The 22,314-nt window shown below is 35.4% G+C and overlaps 1 protein-coding gene across 2 annotated transcripts in view; it reads left to right on the forward strand.

The window, feature by feature from the left end:
* Nucleotides 1-338: 338 nt before the first annotated feature.
* TpnC41C (Troponin C at 41C) overlaps nucleotides 339-22,314 on the forward strand; it is a 28,594-nt gene continuing 6,618 nt past the window's right edge. Inside the window, exons 1-6 of one of the 2 annotated variants that reach the window (XM_083128419.1) lie at nucleotides 339-496; nucleotides 6,905-6,932; nucleotides 7,441-7,584; nucleotides 10,752-10,871; nucleotides 12,586-12,717; nucleotides 19,351-19,721. In XM_083128419.1, coding sequence (XP_082984545.1) covers nucleotides 494-496; nucleotides 6,905-6,932; nucleotides 7,441-7,584; nucleotides 10,752-10,871; nucleotides 12,586-12,717; nucleotides 19,351-19,385 — 462 coding nt within the window. In that variant the 5' untranslated portion in view covers nucleotides 339-493 and the 3' untranslated portion in view covers nucleotides 19,386-19,721. Of the gene's footprint in view, nucleotides 497-6,904; nucleotides 6,933-7,440; nucleotides 7,585-10,751; nucleotides 10,872-12,585; nucleotides 12,718-19,350; nucleotides 19,722-22,314 lie in introns of those variants that run through there. The other variant, XM_083128420.1, reaches the window with a different exon arrangement.

The raw sequence follows: 22,314 nt of genomic DNA on the forward strand, positions 1-22,314 counted from the left end.
CTGCCAACGTCTGGCTTTGTAACATCTCGAGAAACCAGGTATAATACAGCCCACACACTATTTTTAGTTTTTCGCCAATTGTTTTCATGGCGACAACAACAACACAAACAAAACACCTCGGGGAAGGGGAGATTATCAACAATTGCGGTCGTAACAATGCAAGCAGCTGGAATGAAATGAGTTAGATAATGTACAAACTTGCCCCCAAGCGTATACGATGACCTCATCGGACGTTTCTGGGGGATTGCATTGACATATCCCCCTCCCCCAGAGGTTTCCTACATGGTTGCGTATACCCCACCCCTCTTGGAGCTTAGTTCGCATGTAGTGGTTTAGGAAAAATCTAATTTCTATTTAGAACGGGGCTAGTTGAGCTGGCAAGAACCGTCCAACTTCAGTGGCAGTTGTAGCCAGGAGACCAAAGGTGCCAGAGCTGCTAGCGGGAACCGAACCGTCACCCTTCAGAAGATCACATCACATCTCACCGTAAGCCATGGTATGTACCGATGGTGCTTTTCCTGTGCATGGAGTAACATTCTTCAAGTCTACTTGCAATTCGTTGTGATAGGCTCGTTGTGTCATCTGTTCGTGTGCTGGTTTCCCTGTGTATCATTCTTACATCCTACTGGAACCCGTGTCCAAATCGAATTCATTTTTACTTCTAAAATTATTGAGAAGCTCAAATTTCAATGCCGTTCTACTGCACTGTGTTCAAAGGTGACGATCTCCACAGCGCACTACGACGTCAGGGTTCCCGGGTTCGAATCTCGGACTGGTCATGGCGGGTGTTCTTTGTGAGTGTCCCTTCATCAATTTCATCATACCACCCCCATTCTCATCGTCGCGATTAGTCAAAAGTGGCAAAAAAAGGACGATAAATAACAAAAATCAAGCAATGAATTGTAATCGAAGTTCAAATTTAGTTGTGGCACATATGCACAGTTCAGATCCCAATTTTTATGTCGGTCTCTGTGGTGGTGTAGACAACGTAACGCACTACTAATCATTGTATTTACCCAATCATATATTTCACCGGTTACAAATTCACACTACTCATCGTCGCTACTAACTCAAGAGGTAGAAAAGCGACGTAAAATAACCGAACGGGAAGGAAAGAGAGTCTTAAGTGTGGGGGCCAAGTTGTGATTAGGATTTCTGCACCTAAAGTAGACTTAAAACATTCGTACTTTCATTGTTAGACAATCTAAAGTAGGATCTGCAAACACTGACACAATCACAATAACAGGAGTAGCCGGTCCCTGTGGCGGAGTGGTTAGCACATCGTGCCACGACGCCAGGGGTCCCGGGTTCGAATCCTGGCCTGGTCACGGATATTTGTGAGTGTCCATTCATCATATCATCATTCATCCCCAATTAGCCAAAAAGTGGCACAAAATAAAGCAAATCAAATCACAATGACAGGAATCCTTGCTTGAAAGTCAATGACTGCTGAAATCCAATTAAGCACATAGGCTAATCGAAATTGGATTTATCATTTAAAGAGGAACCAGATTCATTGAAATATATGCACACCTGGAATCAAATCCAAGACTCCGCTTTTGAGTACAAGGTGGTAGGGTTAACTACTTAGCTATCAGGGATGGAGTAATCAGTCAGTGTATGTTCAGAGAGACATCCAATTTAAAAGAAATGTCCACATGAAAGCTTTCAAAGTGTCATGCTGTGTATGGCATTTCCACATCTGATATTAATACTACAAGTTAGTAAGAATACTTGTGATGGAGCATCATTATGTAACGATGACAAACTGACAATTACTTACAACTACTAGTTGCGTAGAACGCTACATGACTCTTGGACCACAAATGCACTTGTTACAAAAGTAAGTAACAGGAATAAAAAAGTAAAAAAAAAAAAAGATAAAATAACGGTAGGCCGATTCTAACATATACTTACTGAAAAACTTGTGGTTGACACGTACCTGCAGTTTAACACTTAACTCAAGCAATATTGCGACATACAGTATGCAACAAGATATAAAAAGAAGCTTCACGCATTATAAATTAATCGTATCGGATGTAAATGATGGTAGTGTGATCAGCACCAAGTTTCAGCCTTCCTTTATCCCTCAGGGTTGCTTCCAGGGGGCTAGGTAGACCAAATGCAGCTTGTATACATCCCTGAGAATTCTGAACAACCGCAAAACCAATCTAACGAAGCTAACCTAACTACCACAATCAGGGTTTCCATTATTCTAACACCTGTTACTTGTGGCTTCTACATCCCCCCTTTTTACAGCTGAAGCGCAAGTGAAAGCAAGTTATTGTTATTGGACGCAGGATTTAAAGAGAAATTAGATAAATTGATATGAACAGCCTACAAGGTATAAATCCAACGGCTCTTGACAAGACGGCAGCGTCTGCACTCAACTTTAAGCCCTATTAACGTTCAGCAAGAATAATAGGTACTGACAGTACAGTGGAATGCGAACCATTAAAATGTAACGCAGCCAAGAATCGAAGTCGTGGAAACCTTTCATGGGAAGCATGATTAGTTTTCTAACGCCTGTAGTAGTTGGATAGTTATTTTGGGAGAGTTGTGGGTCAATAATTGAAGATCAAGTTTGATTTATGTTAGATAAGCTAATCGGGACTGGATCTACAATTAAAGATGGAATCGAAGAACTGTGCAATGTGCTTCCATCGGATATCGAACCCGTAACCTCTTGATTGCAAAGTTAGAGCGTTACCAAGACGCCAGGTCTTCCAGACTCGAAGGTACTTTAACATAATTAAATCTAAATACAAAATGGAAGTAGGAAAATATTACTTTAATTCTAACGAAGCTTTCGTTAAGTAATTACATTGATTACGTACATTTATGGGGTGACTGCCAAGCAATCCTCAACATCAAGAACAATTAGTGCAGAAGGTACTCCAAGTTCTGGCGTGCGCTGGGGAGAGCTGATGGGGCTACAGTCCCTCCAGAAATTGAGAAAATAAAAACTTTCAAATGAAAGCAGTAAAGAACCCGATTACCATTTTTGTCTTTGGGCAACCTTTAAACCAAAGCTTAAAAAAGGTAATTACGAAATATTTCATTGTGTATCCCCTCTATGTAATATCTACTTATACAACTCCAGACCCCTCCCCCAAAAAATTCTACTGACTCCAAGCATGTGGTCACTGCATTTATTTTGAAGGTGCAAGTGATCAAATTACTAGCGAGCCCTTTGTTCCTGTGGGGTCTTCACGCAAGTATATCCAGAAGTTCGCAGTTACGACCCCGGAGATAGTTTCCAGCGTAACGTTCTCACCATCTTTCCTGTGTATTTTCGCTGTTGTCCAGGAATAGCGACGGGATCTTTATTTGGTCTCGAAAAATGGGAAGGGAAAATAAACCTTCTTCCTCCCTCCGCTTCTGCGTTACCTCCTTGCGAAGAATTTTACGGGACTGACGTAAGACCTCGAAAGGTCGTACGGTTACGACAAAGTTCTTCTTGCTAACTAGGCAAATAACAAAGATTGCAGTAGCAGAGTGAATGTTTCACGACGGGAAAATACTGCCATCTACCCGTGAAAGGTGCAACTACTATAACCTGTTTTCCCGTTGTCAAATCTCTGTCGCTAAATATGTTGGTTAGATTGTTTTTCGAGTTACCACTTCAATTTCAACTAATTATCATTGGTTGCAATTAACCAATAGTGAAAGAAAAGCAGCGTAAAAAATACAGGATTGTTTTTACTTTGTTCATTATATACCCTTTGTGATCAGATGAGTAGTGTCCGAATCACAGTCCACATCGGAACAGCGTGATTACAAGGTGACTAACGCCAGTTGTCGACATTAAGAAATATCGTATGCGATACAGCACCTGGTGAGTGAAATGGAGAATAATACTGTAAAACTTTTAACTATTACTGTTCATTTTTTGTAATGGAAGTTGTTATTCGGTTATGACCCCAACTCAAAACTTGTTTAATAACCACCTGTAGGTCATCGAATCTCATGCCACGAAGCACAGACTTAGCTCAGACTTAAGTAGTTAAGTTCAGAGTGGGAGAAACTGTAAGTGTGTACATGACAAGGAGTAGCAGGCCATCCACGTCGTTGACTGACGACAACCGCCACAGGGATGATTAGCTGATTCGAGAGGATAGACGCATCACCATCCAGGAAATTTCTGATGCAGTGCACATGTCCAATGGGTCAGCACATGCAATTATGATTGAGAGTTTGGGATACCATAAAGTCTGAGCTAAGTCTGTGCTTCGTGGCATGAGATTCGATGATCTACAGGAGGTTAAAACAGCTCTGAACAGTGGGGCAGGGAGTATTCTGTGGAATTCTTCCAAACTAGTTTTGAGGGCTGGATAAAACTCTGGCACAAATGCATCGAACGTGATGGCAACTGTGTGGAATGGTAACTCTGAGTAGAGGATACCACAGGCAAACTATATGTATGTTCATTGTTTCAATTTTTCCATTATTAAACAAATTATACCTCAACAGGCAAAACCTTTTGATACCCCCTCGTATATATATAATCTCCTCTCTCTGTCTGCCTCCCTTTCTCTATTTCTTAAACTCCGTTTCTTTCTCTTTCTCTCTCCCTCTCTTCACAATATTACACGAAGAAACGTCGAGCCTAATTTCGGATCTTATTCCGACTCAAGCCATCCAGGCTCCCCTCTTAGGCAACAGCCAGACGAGAAAACAAGGCGCTGAAAGAAACGAAAAAAATATATCCAGCATATTGCCGTTTGCTCTTGTGTCCCGGAGAGAATCGTAATAAGCGTGACGTAATTCAGAACCAGAAAGGAGCAACACCGCCAAAGAATGCGTCAGACGCATGGGATATCGCGTTCCCCTTCAACTCCGAAGCCAGCCAAAGGTGCCGCCGGGAAAGATGCGCTTGGCAGCTACCCCAGGAGCTTTCTGCACTGTTAATGTACGTGTAACTCTGCCTTGGCAAACAAAGAAAAAAAAACACCTTGGCACAAAACGAATCTAAGTTTTTTCTTCTTTCTTTCCTTCTTGAGCGCGTGACATTTCTTTGGTTTGTGGCTAGCAATATCCACAAACATTTACCGTCAAGGTAATCCTTCTTAATACATGTGCTCCCTGGCTTCCCCGGCTGTTAAATTGAAGTCGATGGCAGCGTTAGTGGAGTCTAGCCCGTTTCTATCTCTTTGCGTGATATATGAAGATGTGATGTCGACTGCGAAATCTATAAATATGAACTGTGCTACACTTTATGCTCTTGTGGTCCCCTATTTCACGTGTACCTGGCAGAAGGTTGTTTTGTACGACGTATAATGTTTCATAGGATCTAAATTGGGTTAGAATGTCTGGCATTTGTTCCGACTGTTGTTCTCGAAAGAAGCTTCGTCTGTTCCCTTGATATGCTATTAAATAAATATGTTGAGAAGTATTCAGTATATGACACCACCATTAAATGTAACTCTCAATATTAATAACCATTCTTGTAACGTTGTACTAATGTAGGGTGTTGAAACCATTAATTGTATGATTATTATTATTATTATTGCTATTATGAAGCTGTTTCCAGTTATTGCTTATATCTGGTTATATTGCTCAGATATTGTTATATTTTGTTTATAACTTCGCATATAACGTGCGTCCATTTCGATCTGCAGCCGAGAGATCGGGAGAAACGTGGCGGGCGGCGCTGACGGAGGTGCCGACATTTGCGGCCTGTAATGCCCGCATATTTTTATGGACATATGCAGACATTTATATAAATATTGCAAAACTAGCACTAACCTGTGTTATAAGAGTTGTTCAAAGTGATGTCCACCTACACGCCTGGGAATTTCTGTACAAATTGCCTACACACGTCTCGACACAAGTCTGTTATCACGTAAGTGTCATACATAAAAATTCTTTGTTCTAACGTGAACCTTGCGGCTGGCATTTCAATCGTCTGACTGACACAACACACATACACACTGCAATAACACAAACAAGTAACGGCAAGTAACCAAGAATAACACTCTTACGCACAGTACGAAATTAACACGCTCTTGGTTTACATCTGCCTGCCACTATATTCACAGCTCTCTAGTCGCGAAGGAACAAAAAACTTGAGCTAGGAGATTTCGGATTGCAAGGAAGCTCACGAACACCATTAGCTTTTAACGGTTCGTCTGCAGCGTAATCTTGATACAGTGTTGCACATTCGAAACCTCCAAACGATCCCCATCGACACAAAACTCTTTCAAGGATATAAACTTAAGCAGGACGTTACTGGTCAAAACTATGATTAAAATGTTTTACAGAGTATTATCTGTGGCTCTTAATATAATTTCTAAAGCGTATTTATTTGTGTATATAAGGGTGGAACTTGGAAGAATTACAGAAGAACTTTTGCGTGTTATAACACAGGTTAGTGCTCGTTTTGCAAGATGTCCACAAAAATAAGCGGGCATTACAGGCCTCAAATGTCGGCATCTCCGTCAGTGCCGCCCGCCACGTTTCTCCCGATCTCTCGGCTGCAGATCGAAATAGACGCACTGTATTACTTTGAACTTACGATAAATTAGAAAATATACTGTGAAAAGTATTAAAAGGGACAGTTAATTTAACATTTCGATTTGTTTCAACTGTTTGCCTTTGAAAGAATATTCCTAATTCCGTACAAATAATTACGTTTTAAAATTATAGTGATGATCATATTTTAATAGGATTATCAATTTGATATTCCTATTAATTGTTTGACTTGTTAATCAACATTATTTCAAATAGTCTTATCTGTCAATTAAGAAAAGGACGATTACTTCTACAAAACTTCATATATTTCTTCTTTATGTTCGAAAAAGTTTCATTACTGTTCATTGAAATAAAATCTTGCATGTTAATTATATGAAGGCTTTACTAAATGACACAAATTAACACCATACACACTTCTTTCTGCTTACAGGATGAACTCGACAAGGACACAATTGCCAGTAAGTATAATATTCTCGATTTGTATAACATTTTAAAGTTAATAATGTGCATTGCAACAGGTGTTATTTTTAACATCACATTGCATTATACACGAGGAAAATTAGGCTACAATTTTTTACATTAGAGAATCTGAATCGTAGTTTTACTCTGAAATAGACATGGTTCTATCGATACCATAAAACTGGGATAAATTATATATTCAGAAGAGAATATAGAATGTAATCAAATTTTGTAGTATTCGAGTAGTAATTTTTATGATACAAGTTATAATAAAGCTCTGTTGCAATTTTTTGTTCATTATAAACTTAATTTTTAAAAGAAAAATAACAATTGAAAATATTTTTATATGCACTGACGAACAAACATTTTAATTTACATGAAAATGTAAAGTCTAAAGTAACTGTAATTTTCAGTATAGATAGGAGCGTCCAAATCAAAACCAGTGTTTCTACAAGGTCTATGTGCTGTGTGCAATGCCTGACGCATTGTTTGTTCTCTTTTTCACAGTGCTGAGGAAGGCCTTTGAAGCTTTCGACAGGGAGAAGAAGGGATGCATCTCCACTGATATGGTGGGCACTATCTTGACCATGCTGGGACATTCCGTCACAGACAAGATGTTGGCCGAAATCATAGCTGAGGTAGACGAGGACGGTAAGAATTAGAACTACTCAACTTTGGTTCGGGAGGGAATTTAAGCACCAAGCCCAAGGTGCAATCTTGCCATTGCACCTTTTTCCAATCATAAAACTTACTTCTGCTTAAGTTTATATGAATCACAAACATACATATGCAGGCAACAAAGTGAATCAGAGAGATATTTTGCATAAAATGGACAAGATTCCTAGGCATAAACATTCTTTTGTCACTAATTGAAGTGTAGCATGATTTGGAACAATTTCAAATTAATACAAATAACATCAAAACCTATTATCATCTTGCAATATTGATTCCAGTATTGGTCATTACCTGTTTGTATTGTTCCAATCAGAAGATGTCTAGACTTGCAAAAGAAAGCAACGAACAGAGATTTCACCATTTGATTGTACATACATTACATATTATCATTATCTTATCATCATATTCATGTTTATTACTTACCGTGCCAGCTGCAGTATTCCCTATTTATTAGTTGTTCATTATTAACATATAATAAACAGCAAGTGGATGTTGAATTTCTGCCAATATGATAAAATGTATAAACTGTCCAAACACACAAAACACCTTGGTCATATATTTGAAAACCTTCGCACCGGATGAGAAGAGATTTATCGTTGATTTTCTCTTTCCGTACAGAACCAACAGCACGAATACTATGACATCATCGCAGTGGTGGCAGTTGCCCTCCTACTTTTCCCTACTTTTCGCCACATTTGCCCCCGTACTATGCTAAAACGTATCTACAAAGGGAAATAAACTGTCTTTGCCCCCCCCCCCAGTTTTGGCATCTTGCCCCCCCCCCCCCCCCCCCCGGTTTTGGATCCAATCGCCGCCACATCATGTAACTTGTAACTTGTATCTTCGAACAGGTGCTACTCTGAAAACAAAATACTAGGCATTGGAAGAACTGAACTGAGCAAACTCATTCTTTGTAGAATTTAATATTCATTATAGAAACCACGAAAAACAACAGAGCAATAACGTGATAACGACCTGAGTGATTTGTTAAGAAAACACAAAACTTGTTTCGCGAAATGTCCGTAATGTCGCTACTGAATGTATTTCTTTCTGTCTCACGTTTCTCGTTAAAGATTGGACTGGAAGTTATACTTGAATTAAGTTCAATACTTTGTAGCTAAGAGTCTGCAGGTTCCATAATATGTTGCAAGTCACATTATTGTAGAATATTACAAACAGCAATTCTACTCTGTTTAATAGGGTGTAAGGGGTGATTCTTCAAAGTAGTACACCCAATTGTGAACCTCAATTCCACGTAGTAAACCCTGGACTGCATTATGCAGACAAACGAGGCTCTGGCGACTGGCCCCATGACCAGTATGTGTCCTGTGTTTGTCCTTATTTGTGCTGAGTGCGTTTTTTTAGCCTCAGCTTTTAACCAAGGTAAGGAAATTTTAGCTTTCAGACACGCTTTTAATTTTGTTATGATAAGGGGCTGGACCCCGTATAGTGTGACGGGTGCAAAATAGCCTAAGTGCTGACGCACCCAAAAATTTTAATCCAAATTCAAAATTCAAATACTCTGTTTAATGAAAGGTTGGGATCTCACTTTCCTTGCTCAGTCCTTATTTGTTTCAATCTCAAAATAGCTTCGTACAATTTTTCGGTGTGCATAAGTACGAATTCGAGAAGCCGATGTTAAGAATAGACCACACCGTTGGCCGTAATAATAGTAAGGACACATGTAGGAACTGCACGATGAACTTGCCAAAGAAATACTAATAACCTCTGATTCAATTCTCGTCCACCATAAACCATGTTACGTTTTATCTGGCATGACCTAATACCGGTCGTATCGCCTATGTTTTGAATTGGGCGTGAAACAAATCTTTTAAAGAAGAAAATAGTAGACCTGATCTTAAAATAGCTACAACGAGAAGCGATCAAATATAAACAACAACCATACTGGACGTAAAACGTTAAAAATTGCCAGCAGTCGTGTTCCCAATTACCTGGAGCATGTAGTTTAGTCGTGAAATGTGTTTGATGACTTAACCCAGAAACCTTGAGAGGCGACATTTTAATGGGAGTAATGTGCAGAATGAACAACGCTTCTGTTGTGCATCGCGCCAAGCTTTCTTTGCAAAAATGTATTTCTGTTACCTAAGAGTTATCGTTGTTGTTTGTTGAAATTAATTATGTATTAACCAACTGTGGCTTCCGCAGCAACAAACTTGCGTAGGGATTTATTGTTTGCAAGTTAATTTGATAGCTAAGTTTGTGATTAAACATTTTGGGGATTATACTTGAATCGAATTCTCTCAGACCATATTAACTAAACCCGTTACTTCACCTGGAATTACTCCAATAAATTTGCAACAAATTATTAACAACGAGGTAGTTATATTTAGATTTTTGTTTCCATAGAAACATCTGTTCCGAGAATCAAGTCGTATGACGTCACAACCTTCCTTACTGGCTGTCTGTAAGGTAACAAAACGAAACCGTTGTTGGTTTTGGAACGTTCACTGTAAATTGGTGCCCAGTTACTGCACATGTTTCCAAGCTTACGGTTAAAAGGCCACGTGTGATTGTGTGTGTTTACCATTAAATAAGTAAAGAAATACTACAGGTTAATTCCTATATCTGGCTTATTTTCCTACATTTTTCTCAATGCAAATTTATTTTAAAGTAAATTTCTAAGTTTGGTTTGCTTTATCTTAATTTATCACATTCAAATACATATATTTTACATTATTTTCTTTTTAATAAATTTACTCCAAATAAAATAATATTTTGGTGAAGTTTTCGGGAATTTCTTTATAATATTGTCTGTACTTATAGATTTCATTCTTCTACTATTATTTTGTGAATGTTATTACATTTTTGTGTTCCAATATTTTTTTATGTTTTCACAAAACACTTTTACTTGTAAATCGTTCTAATTGTTAGAAGGCCTGCAATAAATATTACTGTAAATTTTAGGTTCTTTCCATGTGAAGATTTAAAATGTATTTTTTCATTAAATTATTTTAAAACGCACATATTTTCCAATTCTTTGCCATTTTAAAGTTGATAAGCACATGTAGTATTCTTATAATTGCTCCATGAACAATATCGTACTTGTTTATCTTCCTTTCTTGAACACCTACTTTTTCTAAGTTTATTGTTGGATCAACATTTGCACTTATGTATTCTGCCAGGTTCTGGTGAGCTGGAGTTCGATGAATTCGTAACATTGGCTGCCAGGTTCCTGGTAGAGGAGGATTCAGAAGCCATGCAACAGGAACTTCGTGAAGCCTTTAGGCTCTACGACAGGGAAGGTTAGTATTCAACTGCACTTGTATGGGAAATTTCTTATTTGCAAATCTTGACGAAATTTGATGCGACGATTTACATCAGTTTCGATTAACATTTTTTGAAATAATATTTGCCTTCTTCAAATAAATTCGAAGTACCTGTAAAGTTGTTCGACATTCCCCTTGCACCTTTGGTCTTCTTGTATTTACGTGACTACAGTACTCTTGCATAGTTGTTTGAACACTGACATCTCGTAGAAAATATATTTGTTAATGTACTTTTTCAACATTTGATTATAAAGTGCTCATTCTCCTGGTTTGTAAAACATGTTGTGCTAAGTCTGCCCTATGTATTCTTAAAGTATTGTTTTCAATTTTTGTCTTCATGTTACCTTTTTAAATTTTTCTGACCCTTCTTCAAATAAATAGTTCACCACTTGTTTCGCTAAGTAATACTGTCCCATATAGATAAAAAAAGGTAAAGTGTTCCCCTGTGCATAGCACCACGCCATGAAGGCGTAAGGGGGTGTGGGGGTAACGCCCCACACTTTCTTGATCCGGTCGTGAGTGGGGGTGATGTGATCAGCATCACGCCCCTGACCGCCTTTACCCCCCAGGGTTTTCCCCAGGTACCCATGTTATTCGACGCTGGGTGGGCGCCGGGGCCGCTTCCACCGTTAGAAAAGTTCCTGGATTTGAACCGGCCGGGGATCGAACCCGGGATTATTTAGTCTATTTTACATTTAATATTACTGATGTTTTTTCAGGAGTGTCTTTTTAATGTTTAAGGAACAATGAAAGTACCAGGTGGTTATAACTAAAGTGACGGTGTACAGAGTGGTACAGCATGGGCTGTAATGAGAGTAGCAGTCTGAAACTTCGTAGATATGCTAATGAAGCAATGCGCTCGCGAATTATGCAAAAATAAAGAATAGTTCGTTTCAATTCCAATTTGGTATAGACTCAAACTTTTCTCATTCAATTCTATTATTACCGAGCGATATTTTTTGCGTCCTTTTTTCATCTCTTGTTGAGTGTCCTATGTATGTATCGTGATTTATTTTTGGCTGACTCTTTCTATACCTACAATGAATTTACCAAATGTTACTGTATTTCATTACTTACAGGGTTTTTTAAATTTCTAGTACAGATTTCGTTCTAAATATATAAATTTACCTTACAACCTTCAGTGTTGTCTAAAGGTGTAAAGTGCTAATTCTCCAGCCTATTTAACTAATAAATACATGTAATTTCTTCAACTTAATTCTTTTACTGAAGAATTGCAGTAAATTTAAAACAGTAATCTACACTTGCGTGCAAAGAAATAGACCCACCTCACACTTTTGACATAAAATGTTATTAAATTTATTAACATCATACGTATTTATTACTGAACTTTATCTACATATAAGTAGGATTAGACGCTTCCATTTGGATAAACATTTTATGTGCCTCGAAACAGTTGGAAGAAAAATCAAGAACAAGTAAACATTTTATGTCAAAAGTGTGAGGTGGATCTATTTCTTTGCACGCAAGTGTATATGCCTACTTCCATTTAGACCAATTCCATTCCGGTGTTCTCATATTCTTTATTTAATATTCGTTGCAATCGATTCCATTCTAGTTAAGAGTCAAAGCCCTATACTTCTTTCCGCTTGTTGTACTGTACTGAATTCAAACTGCGTGTAACTATTTCATCCGTATAGCCCATATATTTATTTATTCTTCTTTACTAAAGGAAACGGTTACATCACCACCGACGTGTTGAGGGAGATCCTCAGGGAATTGGACGACAAGATCACAGCAGAGGAGTTGGACATGATGATTGAGGAAATTGACACTGATGGTTCTGGAACCGTTGACTTCGATGGTATGAATTTATGAAACCATTTTACCCCGTTATCCAATGTTGATGTTATATTAGTGGAAGTTAGAGTTGCATGTATGGGCCTATAAGAATCTCTCTTCATTTTTTCAGTTCATTTCACCTGTTCTACTTTTGATTAAGTGCCAGTTACTATCTTTACTTAAGAATTAACTGCAAAGTTTTATTCCTTATCAATTATATGACCTGTGAGTTGTAACAAGTTATAGGTTACCACAGCGTCACCTTCTACAGAAACATAAGTTCTCGTGTCACTAATCTTTATAGGCCTATATATGGACAGTCTCATATATGTTCTGAAAACTAATACTATATATTAAACCCATTTTTACATGATACATTAGAAACTGTAGCCAGTAATACCTAGTAATTGATGTTTGGAATATATATATGTTGTGTGAAATAATAGCACTAATCCTTGCATGGCTTATATAGCAACTTCAAAGTACAGGAAGTTCGCTATTTTCTGTTCTCTACATTACAATGATCTATCTTTCTTGTTGTATTTATCTATGCGATGCAACTATTGCTTTTTCTATCTATTGCTATTTCTACTGGTAGCGAATTCGTAAATCTCACCGATCGTGAATTTATTTATTTTCGTTAAAAATCATGTTGGAAACTCAAGCTATATTGAAGCACAGTATATATTGGGAAACGGAGTTACATAGTGTTTCGAGTGTGTTGTGTTTATACATATAGACGAAGGTTGTATGTACTATTTTTTTTCTTTTTTTCCAGTTTTGTCGTGTGCCGTTTTAATGTCCGTAGAAAAAATATCTTAGAAAACTGTGTTGTCCAAGTCTGTTATCAATTGAATGAATATTCCGTGCATATATGATTTACAAATTATTGTACAACCGTAATGGAAATGTCATGGTTCATTTGCATCGATTTTTTTTTCATGGTGACAAATAACCGTTCAGACTTATACGAATTAATATAATAGTTACTATTTACTTTTCTCATAATGTATTGCACATACGAATCGTTGCATTAAGGTAACTTTACCGAAGCTTGCTTTTTACAAATACATTTCGAAGTATGCATTGCACGTGGATGAATTTGATTTCTATAATTCACTTTTTTTTTTTGCAGTGAATCGTTTGAGAATTGTGTTTTATTTTATTGAGATTTTAATCTCATATCGGTTTTATTCGATAGGTGTTTCGTACTGAATGAATTTGCTTATATTACGGGCGAAAAATGGATATCATCAACGTATGTTTGCAGCTCTTATAGCCGTAGCAAAGCACGCTTTGTAATTACTTACGACAAGAAACGATTATAAACTTGATGTGTAGAATCTTTTATTCTTAAGTATTTTGCCCTACCATATGTAAGAACGACATATATGGATGTTATGGATGTAGTATACCACTGCATGGCCAAACTATGGAACATATCTTGATATCATTACCGGTAATTGGTAGTTTTCCGTACACCAATATATATGACCAAAGCATGTGTTATGTTTCATGTATTATTATGGATCTAATAAACACCAGTATTACAACCAGCAACTCCCCGATGTAGACTCTCTGGGATTTGAATACTATGTACTCCCCCACATGTAACCATTACAAGAAGTAAATGGTTTCCATAGCTGAACAACTTCGTGATATATTCACGAACGTCTTCAGTATAATTCACGTGCTGCGTTTCTACTGCGTAATAGTACACGCACGCACTCACGCATTACCTATTTAAATGTAATATTCACTTTGTACGTATGACTATGCCTATTTAAAACGAACGTCCTACTGAGCTGGACATTCACCACCTCCCGTTTTCTATATCGCATCTTCTATTAATACTAAGATTTAAGCTTCCGCTTCTTAAGTATTCTAATTTAAGTGCACTAAGTACTTACTTTAAGGCTCATAATCACTAATTGTTCTAGGATATATCTATATAGTAATTATTAGTGTTATGTAAGCATATGCTGATATCGATATGGAATAGTTTTTATATTTAAGATATTTACATTTATATCTAGTAAATATTAGCAATACTATTCATTATATTTTTCAAACATTCTACTTCTGAAAACAACCTAGACTATTTTAATAGTAATACATGATTATGTAAAAATAATTGAGGTTAAATAGCATTAGGTTAAGTGACATATGAAAGAAAATAATGAAACTAAAATATCAATTACAGAAAAAATATATATGCATTTTAATTAATTATTCATTTATCTGTAAAATTGTATGTGCATTATAATGAATTAATATTACTATTACAGAGCTTCCAACGACAGTACTTTACGCTACTACATATAACATTACAAAATAATTCTTAAAAAGGACACATGCAATAAATGTATCATATTTTACACAAATAATGTATAATAGTGAATAAGAATATTTCACTTACAACAGTAACATCACATAAAGATGCACAATGGCATTAATTCATAGATTCAGACACTAATCATCTCACTGGCTTCTTCAATTTATTTTCTTGATCACTGTATTTCTAAAATTAGTGCAAAGCCCAAAAATCAAAATAAATCTACCGTAAAGGTTTCAAACTCAATTAGATTAGATGTATGTATCAGTAAATATTAATTTCTCTCATTTGCGACGAGTTTTCGAAAAATTTCAATAACATGTCCTACATGCGTCATTACTCATTAGTAGGGCCGCACTTTATGTTATAACATATTGGCTTCGGATCTAATATTGGGGTGAGATCTTTACATATCTGATGAAAATCAGCCGAACTTGACAAAGCATATTTTGACATATTTCACCAATTTCGCATTTTTACAACATATTTCTTCAATTTTGTTGTAATAAGAAATATTTCTGTATAATTTCGTAATTCTCTCGCACATAATTGGTTATTTCATAATTTTTTCTTCGTAGCTTTAGCACAACGGATAGTTCATATTGTCGATGGCAGGATATGAAAAGGCAGAAAGAAAGGTGCCATTTTTTCTTAGTACAGAACAATAATTGCCCACTTTTTTTTATCCCGCCGACAATTGATAGCCATGCAAATATTATTGAGGAAAAATGTTCTCTTTCATTGTTGCACGGGAAGTAAAGAAGTTTCGTTCTCATTTCTTTGCCTTTTTCGCTTTTCACAAAAATCAGTCAAAAGTAAAAATAACATTTGGTACATTGCAGCCCCTACTCTACTCTATCGGGTATGGGAGAAATTCGAGAGTACTGTTGTGCATATTTTTGGCTTTACTGGGAATATTTCTGCATTTTTCTGACATATTTGTAATTTTTCATGACATATTTTCCAATTTATATGACATAATTACATACATATTTTACAGTTTTATAGGACATAAAGTCACAGAGAAACAATATGAACAATTATGCCAGCAATTACCCTAGTTTTTATTGCACTACCCTCTCTACGTTTATTATATTTATTAGATGAAATTAATCAACCTTCATTAACCCTTAAAACTATCACTACTCATTAGCTACGGAAAAGTAAGCGTGCAAAGCCAAGCGTTCAACAATAAAAACAACAAATTAAATAACAACCGATCTAATGTAACGTAGACCAGCTCTCTCTGTCCTCTTGATTTTACATAACATACATTTCATTTTCATGTTACATTCGAGGGCCTCCCCGATGGCGCAGTGATAACGTCGTCACCTTGTATCCAAGGGGTACCGAGTTCGATACCCTGTGGGGGCACATAGTAATTAGGATCCAACTTTAAACTGTAGGTCCAGTTCCGATTAGCCTTTCTATGCATAAAGTGGAATTAAAACTCAAACCAATTTATTGACGTATTTGAAACAGTGGCCTGCCCAGGATATTCGAAAGGAGGGGCTTACATATACATTTTTAGTAGTCAGCCCTCATTTTCCCATCTTTTCCTGCCTTTGGCGTTCTTATTTTATAAATATTGGGCAAAAGGAAGGTTTACGACGCCCACCAAACCCCCCCTTGGGCACTCCACTGATTGGAAACTATCCATTGTATATCTACATTCTAAAAACAGATTTATGTACTTAACAGTACTTAAAAACACTAGTTTGTTACTTAAATCGATTCTAAAAGGGAACTGTGAAAATAGCTATGCTCATTAACGGCTTACAGGAATTCAATCTTTAACAAGAACAGGAGCAGAAGTTAATATTATTATATTCTTCAATGTGTGGTTCAAAGTGTAATTCTAAATTACTTCTAAAATCCCTTACAATATTAATCTCTATTAAATAAAATGTAGTTCTATAAATTTTCCATTACTTTGCTATTTTCAGCATACTGAACAAAATTATGAAATTTTGAATACAGAAAAGCATAATCTCACACTGTGAGTACATCTGTAAATTATAGACAATACTTATGTTCTTAAGGATAATATTAGTGTGTCGTCTACAGTTATTATTCCATAGTTGATCCTAGTTTAATAGGTTCATATGCATACTTAACAAACAAGTGCAATCCAGGTTCTGTACAGTCTGAAGCTTGCATAATGTGAAGCTTAAGTCGTGTAGTAAATATTAATAATAGAGACAACCACATAATATTATGATTGTTTTAATTTGACATGTAAAGTTAATATAACTTCTTCCACCTTTCATAATACCTGGCACTTTGCATTTATTAAAAATACAGGCACTTTACAGGTCCTATATTACACATATTAAGGTAACAAATATCTTACTACTGTATAACTTTATAGCCATTAGCTTACCAGAAATTTATAAAATTCTAATTTAGGGAGATAATGAACAGCTCGTGAAAGGAAATTATTAGATTGCATGTATACTTGAGCCTTGATAAAAAAGCGGGAGATTCTAATAAGTTTTAATTAACTGGGTGACAATGAAACAATGGATTATTTTCATAAATTCTTCTAGCTGAAGGAGATTGCATGTCTCAAACTTGAAGCATCATTTATAAAACATAATAATAGCTAGATTAGTTCTATTCAGTACGTAAACTGTTTCTGGATTTAGTAGTTACTAGATTGTAGCATTACAATCAAATATAATATTAAGATTGTTATACTTGCAAGATATTAGGCAATTATCATTATAGTAATGTATTTCCGGTTTAATGAGCATTTGGCAAATTTGGGGAATTATTTTGCAAACTTAAATTTCCTCAATATAAAATATAGATCTAACGTTTAGCCATAGGACAATAGTAACCTTTTATTGTCAAATAATTTTAGAGATTAGTATTATTATTATTGAGAACAAGCCAGAGGTACGCCAAGTAGAAACATTTGTCTCACTTGCTAAATAACCCTAACCAAAGAGAATGAAGCACATCAAGTGTGTATTTCTATGACCTTTTACCATTGGTTTGTTGAAATGTTATTATATAAGTTAAATTGTTTTGTAGAACTGATTGAATTGCAATGATAAGTTAGTGAAGGTATGGACTAGTTTTATCTCAGTGTTGGTAAATTGCTTGCTGCCTAAATATACTTAAGATTTGAATGCATGGTGAAAAGTATAAATGATTTACAAAAAGTACTTTCTGAATTTAATAGACATGATTAATTGTAAGAGTAATAGGTTATGTCAAGTTTATTTCCTCATTATATATATATATATAATGTCAACATTTCATTTTGTGGCAGTAAGCACTTTTTCAGTACTCTTATGGTAGTTTTAATTTATTTTAATACGCAACTGTGATGTTAAGTTTAAGTTGATATGTAATATCGTTATATAATTTACTTCAACATGTTTCTTTCGAGTTTACCTGTTGTTGTAATATCAGTATTATCAAATACGTTTTAATGCGTCAATTTGTTACTATTTTAAGTACGTACAGATCTCTAAAGTAAAATGTGATTGACATTACTGCAATCAGAATTGGTCTTTCAGTGTTCCCATTTAAATAGGAAATTAGTCTCTGAATTCCCATTCAGAATTCACAGCATTCTATTAATAATGATTAGATCTGTTACTGAAACCTAGAGAACTATATACTCCCATGTTGTCTTCGCTTTTGTTTCCCATTTATTGTGCATAATATCTATTTGAACCATTTCAGGGAAGTCTTGAGAAATCTTCAATTCTTTTGCGGTTATTTAACGTTCTAAAAAAATGGAGGGAAAGTGTCACTAAAATATCTTAGAGCCATGAATATCTAGAAATACAATTGCTAATATGTGGCATTTAGATTTTCCACCTAATTTTATCTTAACGATTAATTTTGACTCATTTCATTATAAGTAAAAATACACTTCTCTACATTTATTTCAATTTATCTTGCCCCCTCCATGAAATCGCTTTACTTCTCACACGTACTACATTGGTACATTGATCAAGCCCTCTCAAGTCACTACTTGCTCAGATAACTTGTTCTCGTTCCCTTTCTCCCGAGATTCCGAGGACAAAGTATAGTAGTAGTCATCATTGCAAGAAATAAGGGACACTGTAGAGATTCTGATTGCTGTACGAGAAATTTATGAACTTACAAACTCGAAAGGAACAGAGTACAATTAAATACTAATGATTCCAATATAATATTCTTACCAATCGCCATATACTCAACATATTTATCAGTAAGCAGTCTTCCAAGGAACTGGCACAGACTGAACCAAACTTGAAACAATTAAGTGCTTAAGCATTTGTAATGTTAAGTTAGGAATAATGTTCCGTTTATCCACAGAATTCATGGAGGTCATGACGGGAGGTGATGAGTGAACAGTTCGTTGAATATCACATGAAAAGACTCACAATGGTATTGCACGGCGTAAAAATTGTTCGTCGAAGTTCCAAATGTGTATATACGTTTTACATAGATCGTTAAGGAAAGACAACAAGAAAAAAATCCAAAATCATGGACGCTATGTAATTATTCTTCGTTCGTAGTTTAGCTAAGTGCATTACCTCGAATTCTTATTTCATTGGTTGACCAATGGGACTAAGTAATGCCAGGCACAAACGTACAATTCTATTTTTCGTCATACGCTTTTCTTCGGATGCCAACAATGAAGAGCGAAAACATCAAGAAATAATAAAAATTGTTAACAACTGTTATTGTTTGTATTATTTAATTACACTATGTCCTTACCGTTTCTATAGTTATTGGAGAGATGAATTAATTTATCACATTGATCATACTGTGTTTAATTATGTGACAATGTCAATTTTGCTTACTATTATTGATACATTGTCACAGTTGTTTGTTGTATGATCATTAGTGAGACATTATGCTTCTTATTGATTGATGTTATTACAATAGGCTAGTGACAATGAACACTTATTTTCTGATAAGTGTACAAATTCTTGAAAAGAGATAACGAAGAATATTACATATTTCAGCAGAAATTGGAGTCAACAAGAATTAAATGGCATATTTCATTTACAAATTCTTGACTGGAAAGAACAAAGTGTACATACATTTCAGCAGATATGGAAATCAACCATAATAAAGTAGTCACATTGCTTTCGCCTTAAGATTCAGAAAACGATAATATTTCTTGTATCTTGCCATTTCGAAGAAAATGTCTCCTAGCTTCATATGAGTTCTCGAAGTTGTTCAATTTCTTCACATCTCATGAAATTGATCAGTTTCATACGCATTTACGTTTACAAGTTCTTTAATAGCATTATTTATTTGAAATTCATTTGTTGAATATCTCAAGTTTAAGGCTCTTCAAATGCAATATGATATAAAATTAAATTATTTATAGTATGCAGAAAGCCATTGTCAGAAATTTCAATTGTAATATGTAACAATAAAAATCAATATTATTCATAAACGTTCTGCAACAAGAATATATAACATCTCACTCTAAATACAAGCTTTTTCATACTTTCATTGCCATTCAGATGACACATGATACTCCAAATATTACCTAGCAACGAGCACTAACAAAACTATTAAAACATTGCCGATATCTATATTGGCTGCCCTCCTAAAAATCCGCGACATCAGCAGAGAATATTTCATTTGCAGCAGTATTTACTTGAAATGATTGGAATTCTTCATTAAATTTTGGAAATGTTTTTATTCTACGCTGATCATTTATTTAGGATGCGTAAGATGTTTGTTTTGCCCTGATATTGCAATGTTGAATGCAATATATTAGCATAGTTAAAATATTACCTTCACCATCTTCATAAAATATTAATAAAATTAATATATATAAAATCACAAAATAAAATTTCCAATTCCGTACTGTCATTGGAATGAAATATCGAGTAAAATTGGTATTATCAGTGTAGACTTGAAGAATATGAATACATTTATATATGGTCATTATGAGCTAATATAGAACAAATATAATTATGACTATGCTAGAAAGAGTGCAGTCCATGTTAAGTATATATAAATATGGACTGTATAATATAAAATGATAGTATAAATACTTTCAGAGAGCTATTTATTGTTTAAATAATGCACAAATGCTTTTGTGGATGCCTTGCATTCTTATTTACATTTTCTAGGCTCATCTACTAGGAAAATCAATTTCTTGTGGCTACTTACATAGCATATTTGCTATGTGACTAGTGACTGTACACAATTCTGTTATGTTGTGCATCATCAAAAATTGAAGCTGTGAGTGAATATTGTTATTCCTGGTAGTATAAGAGCTCGATCATTTACTCAAAGATAATGAATACACGTATTTAAGATATTTGTTGCACGGTCCGAATGGTGTACATCCTTCCGTACATATTTAAAAGGGTACTTCGTAAGCAATTGTTTCTTCTGCACAACAATTCACTAGCACGAAGAGAGAGCATAGTTGATGTCATGGGTTTTAAGTACTTTTTCAAACTAATGAATGGATTGATAATTAGAAACCATGTCAGGATCGCAGTTGGATACTGAATTCCAGGTTTTCTTTTCTGTGTGAGGTCGAACGTTGTCGTGCAGAAGGATTACTTGCTTTCGCACAACAAAAGTGTATGCTAGACACATGTTGGAACGTTTCTTTAACTGTCGGAGCCTTTACAGACAGAAGTAAGGTATTACATAAGGTGTTGTATACTTTGACAGAAAGTGTAATTGAGCAGGATATAAATTCATCAGTAGTTGCCACGTACGAGAAGACAAAATATATGTGTATGATATTCAATACATTATGTATAGTTTGTATCTGTGAAGAATAAAGTATTACTAAACAACTTGTCTTTATCAAGCAACGACACGACACTCGAAAAATATGCAATCAAAAATTGAGAACCGAATTTAATATTTTGTTTAGATAATTGTAGGAGTTGGTCTCATCGTAAAGGATAAAAATAATTAACTACTTTGGATCTAGTTTCACCTAGAGGTATTCTCTAGATTTGAACTTAACGTGGGAAATTTGCGATTTAAAATAATATTCAACGCATTAGCCTCTAGGATTTTGAGGTACCATTTCTGCTGTCTTCAATATATGATCATCATAAAAAAATTAATGCTCCAAAATAAATCGCAAGTTTATTTACAAATACAGTATATCATCACATTCAATATTATAGTCAAAGATCTAGAAATTAAAGGGATGGAAAGAAACTTACACACGTGTAGCGAGCTACAGATGTACTTTCTGGGTTAACGGCAATGAAATACAGTGGCGTGCCCAAGAAAAAGTAGGTGTCATACCCCCCTTTAGCCCAGAATTCCTGAAAAATA

This window comes from Lepisma saccharinum, chromosome 9 (genome assembly GCF_977018435.1).
Source record: "Lepisma saccharinum chromosome 9, izLepSacc3.1, whole genome shotgun sequence".
NCBI classification, from domain to species: Eukaryota; Metazoa; Arthropoda; class Insecta; order Zygentoma; family Lepismatidae; genus Lepisma; species Lepisma saccharinum.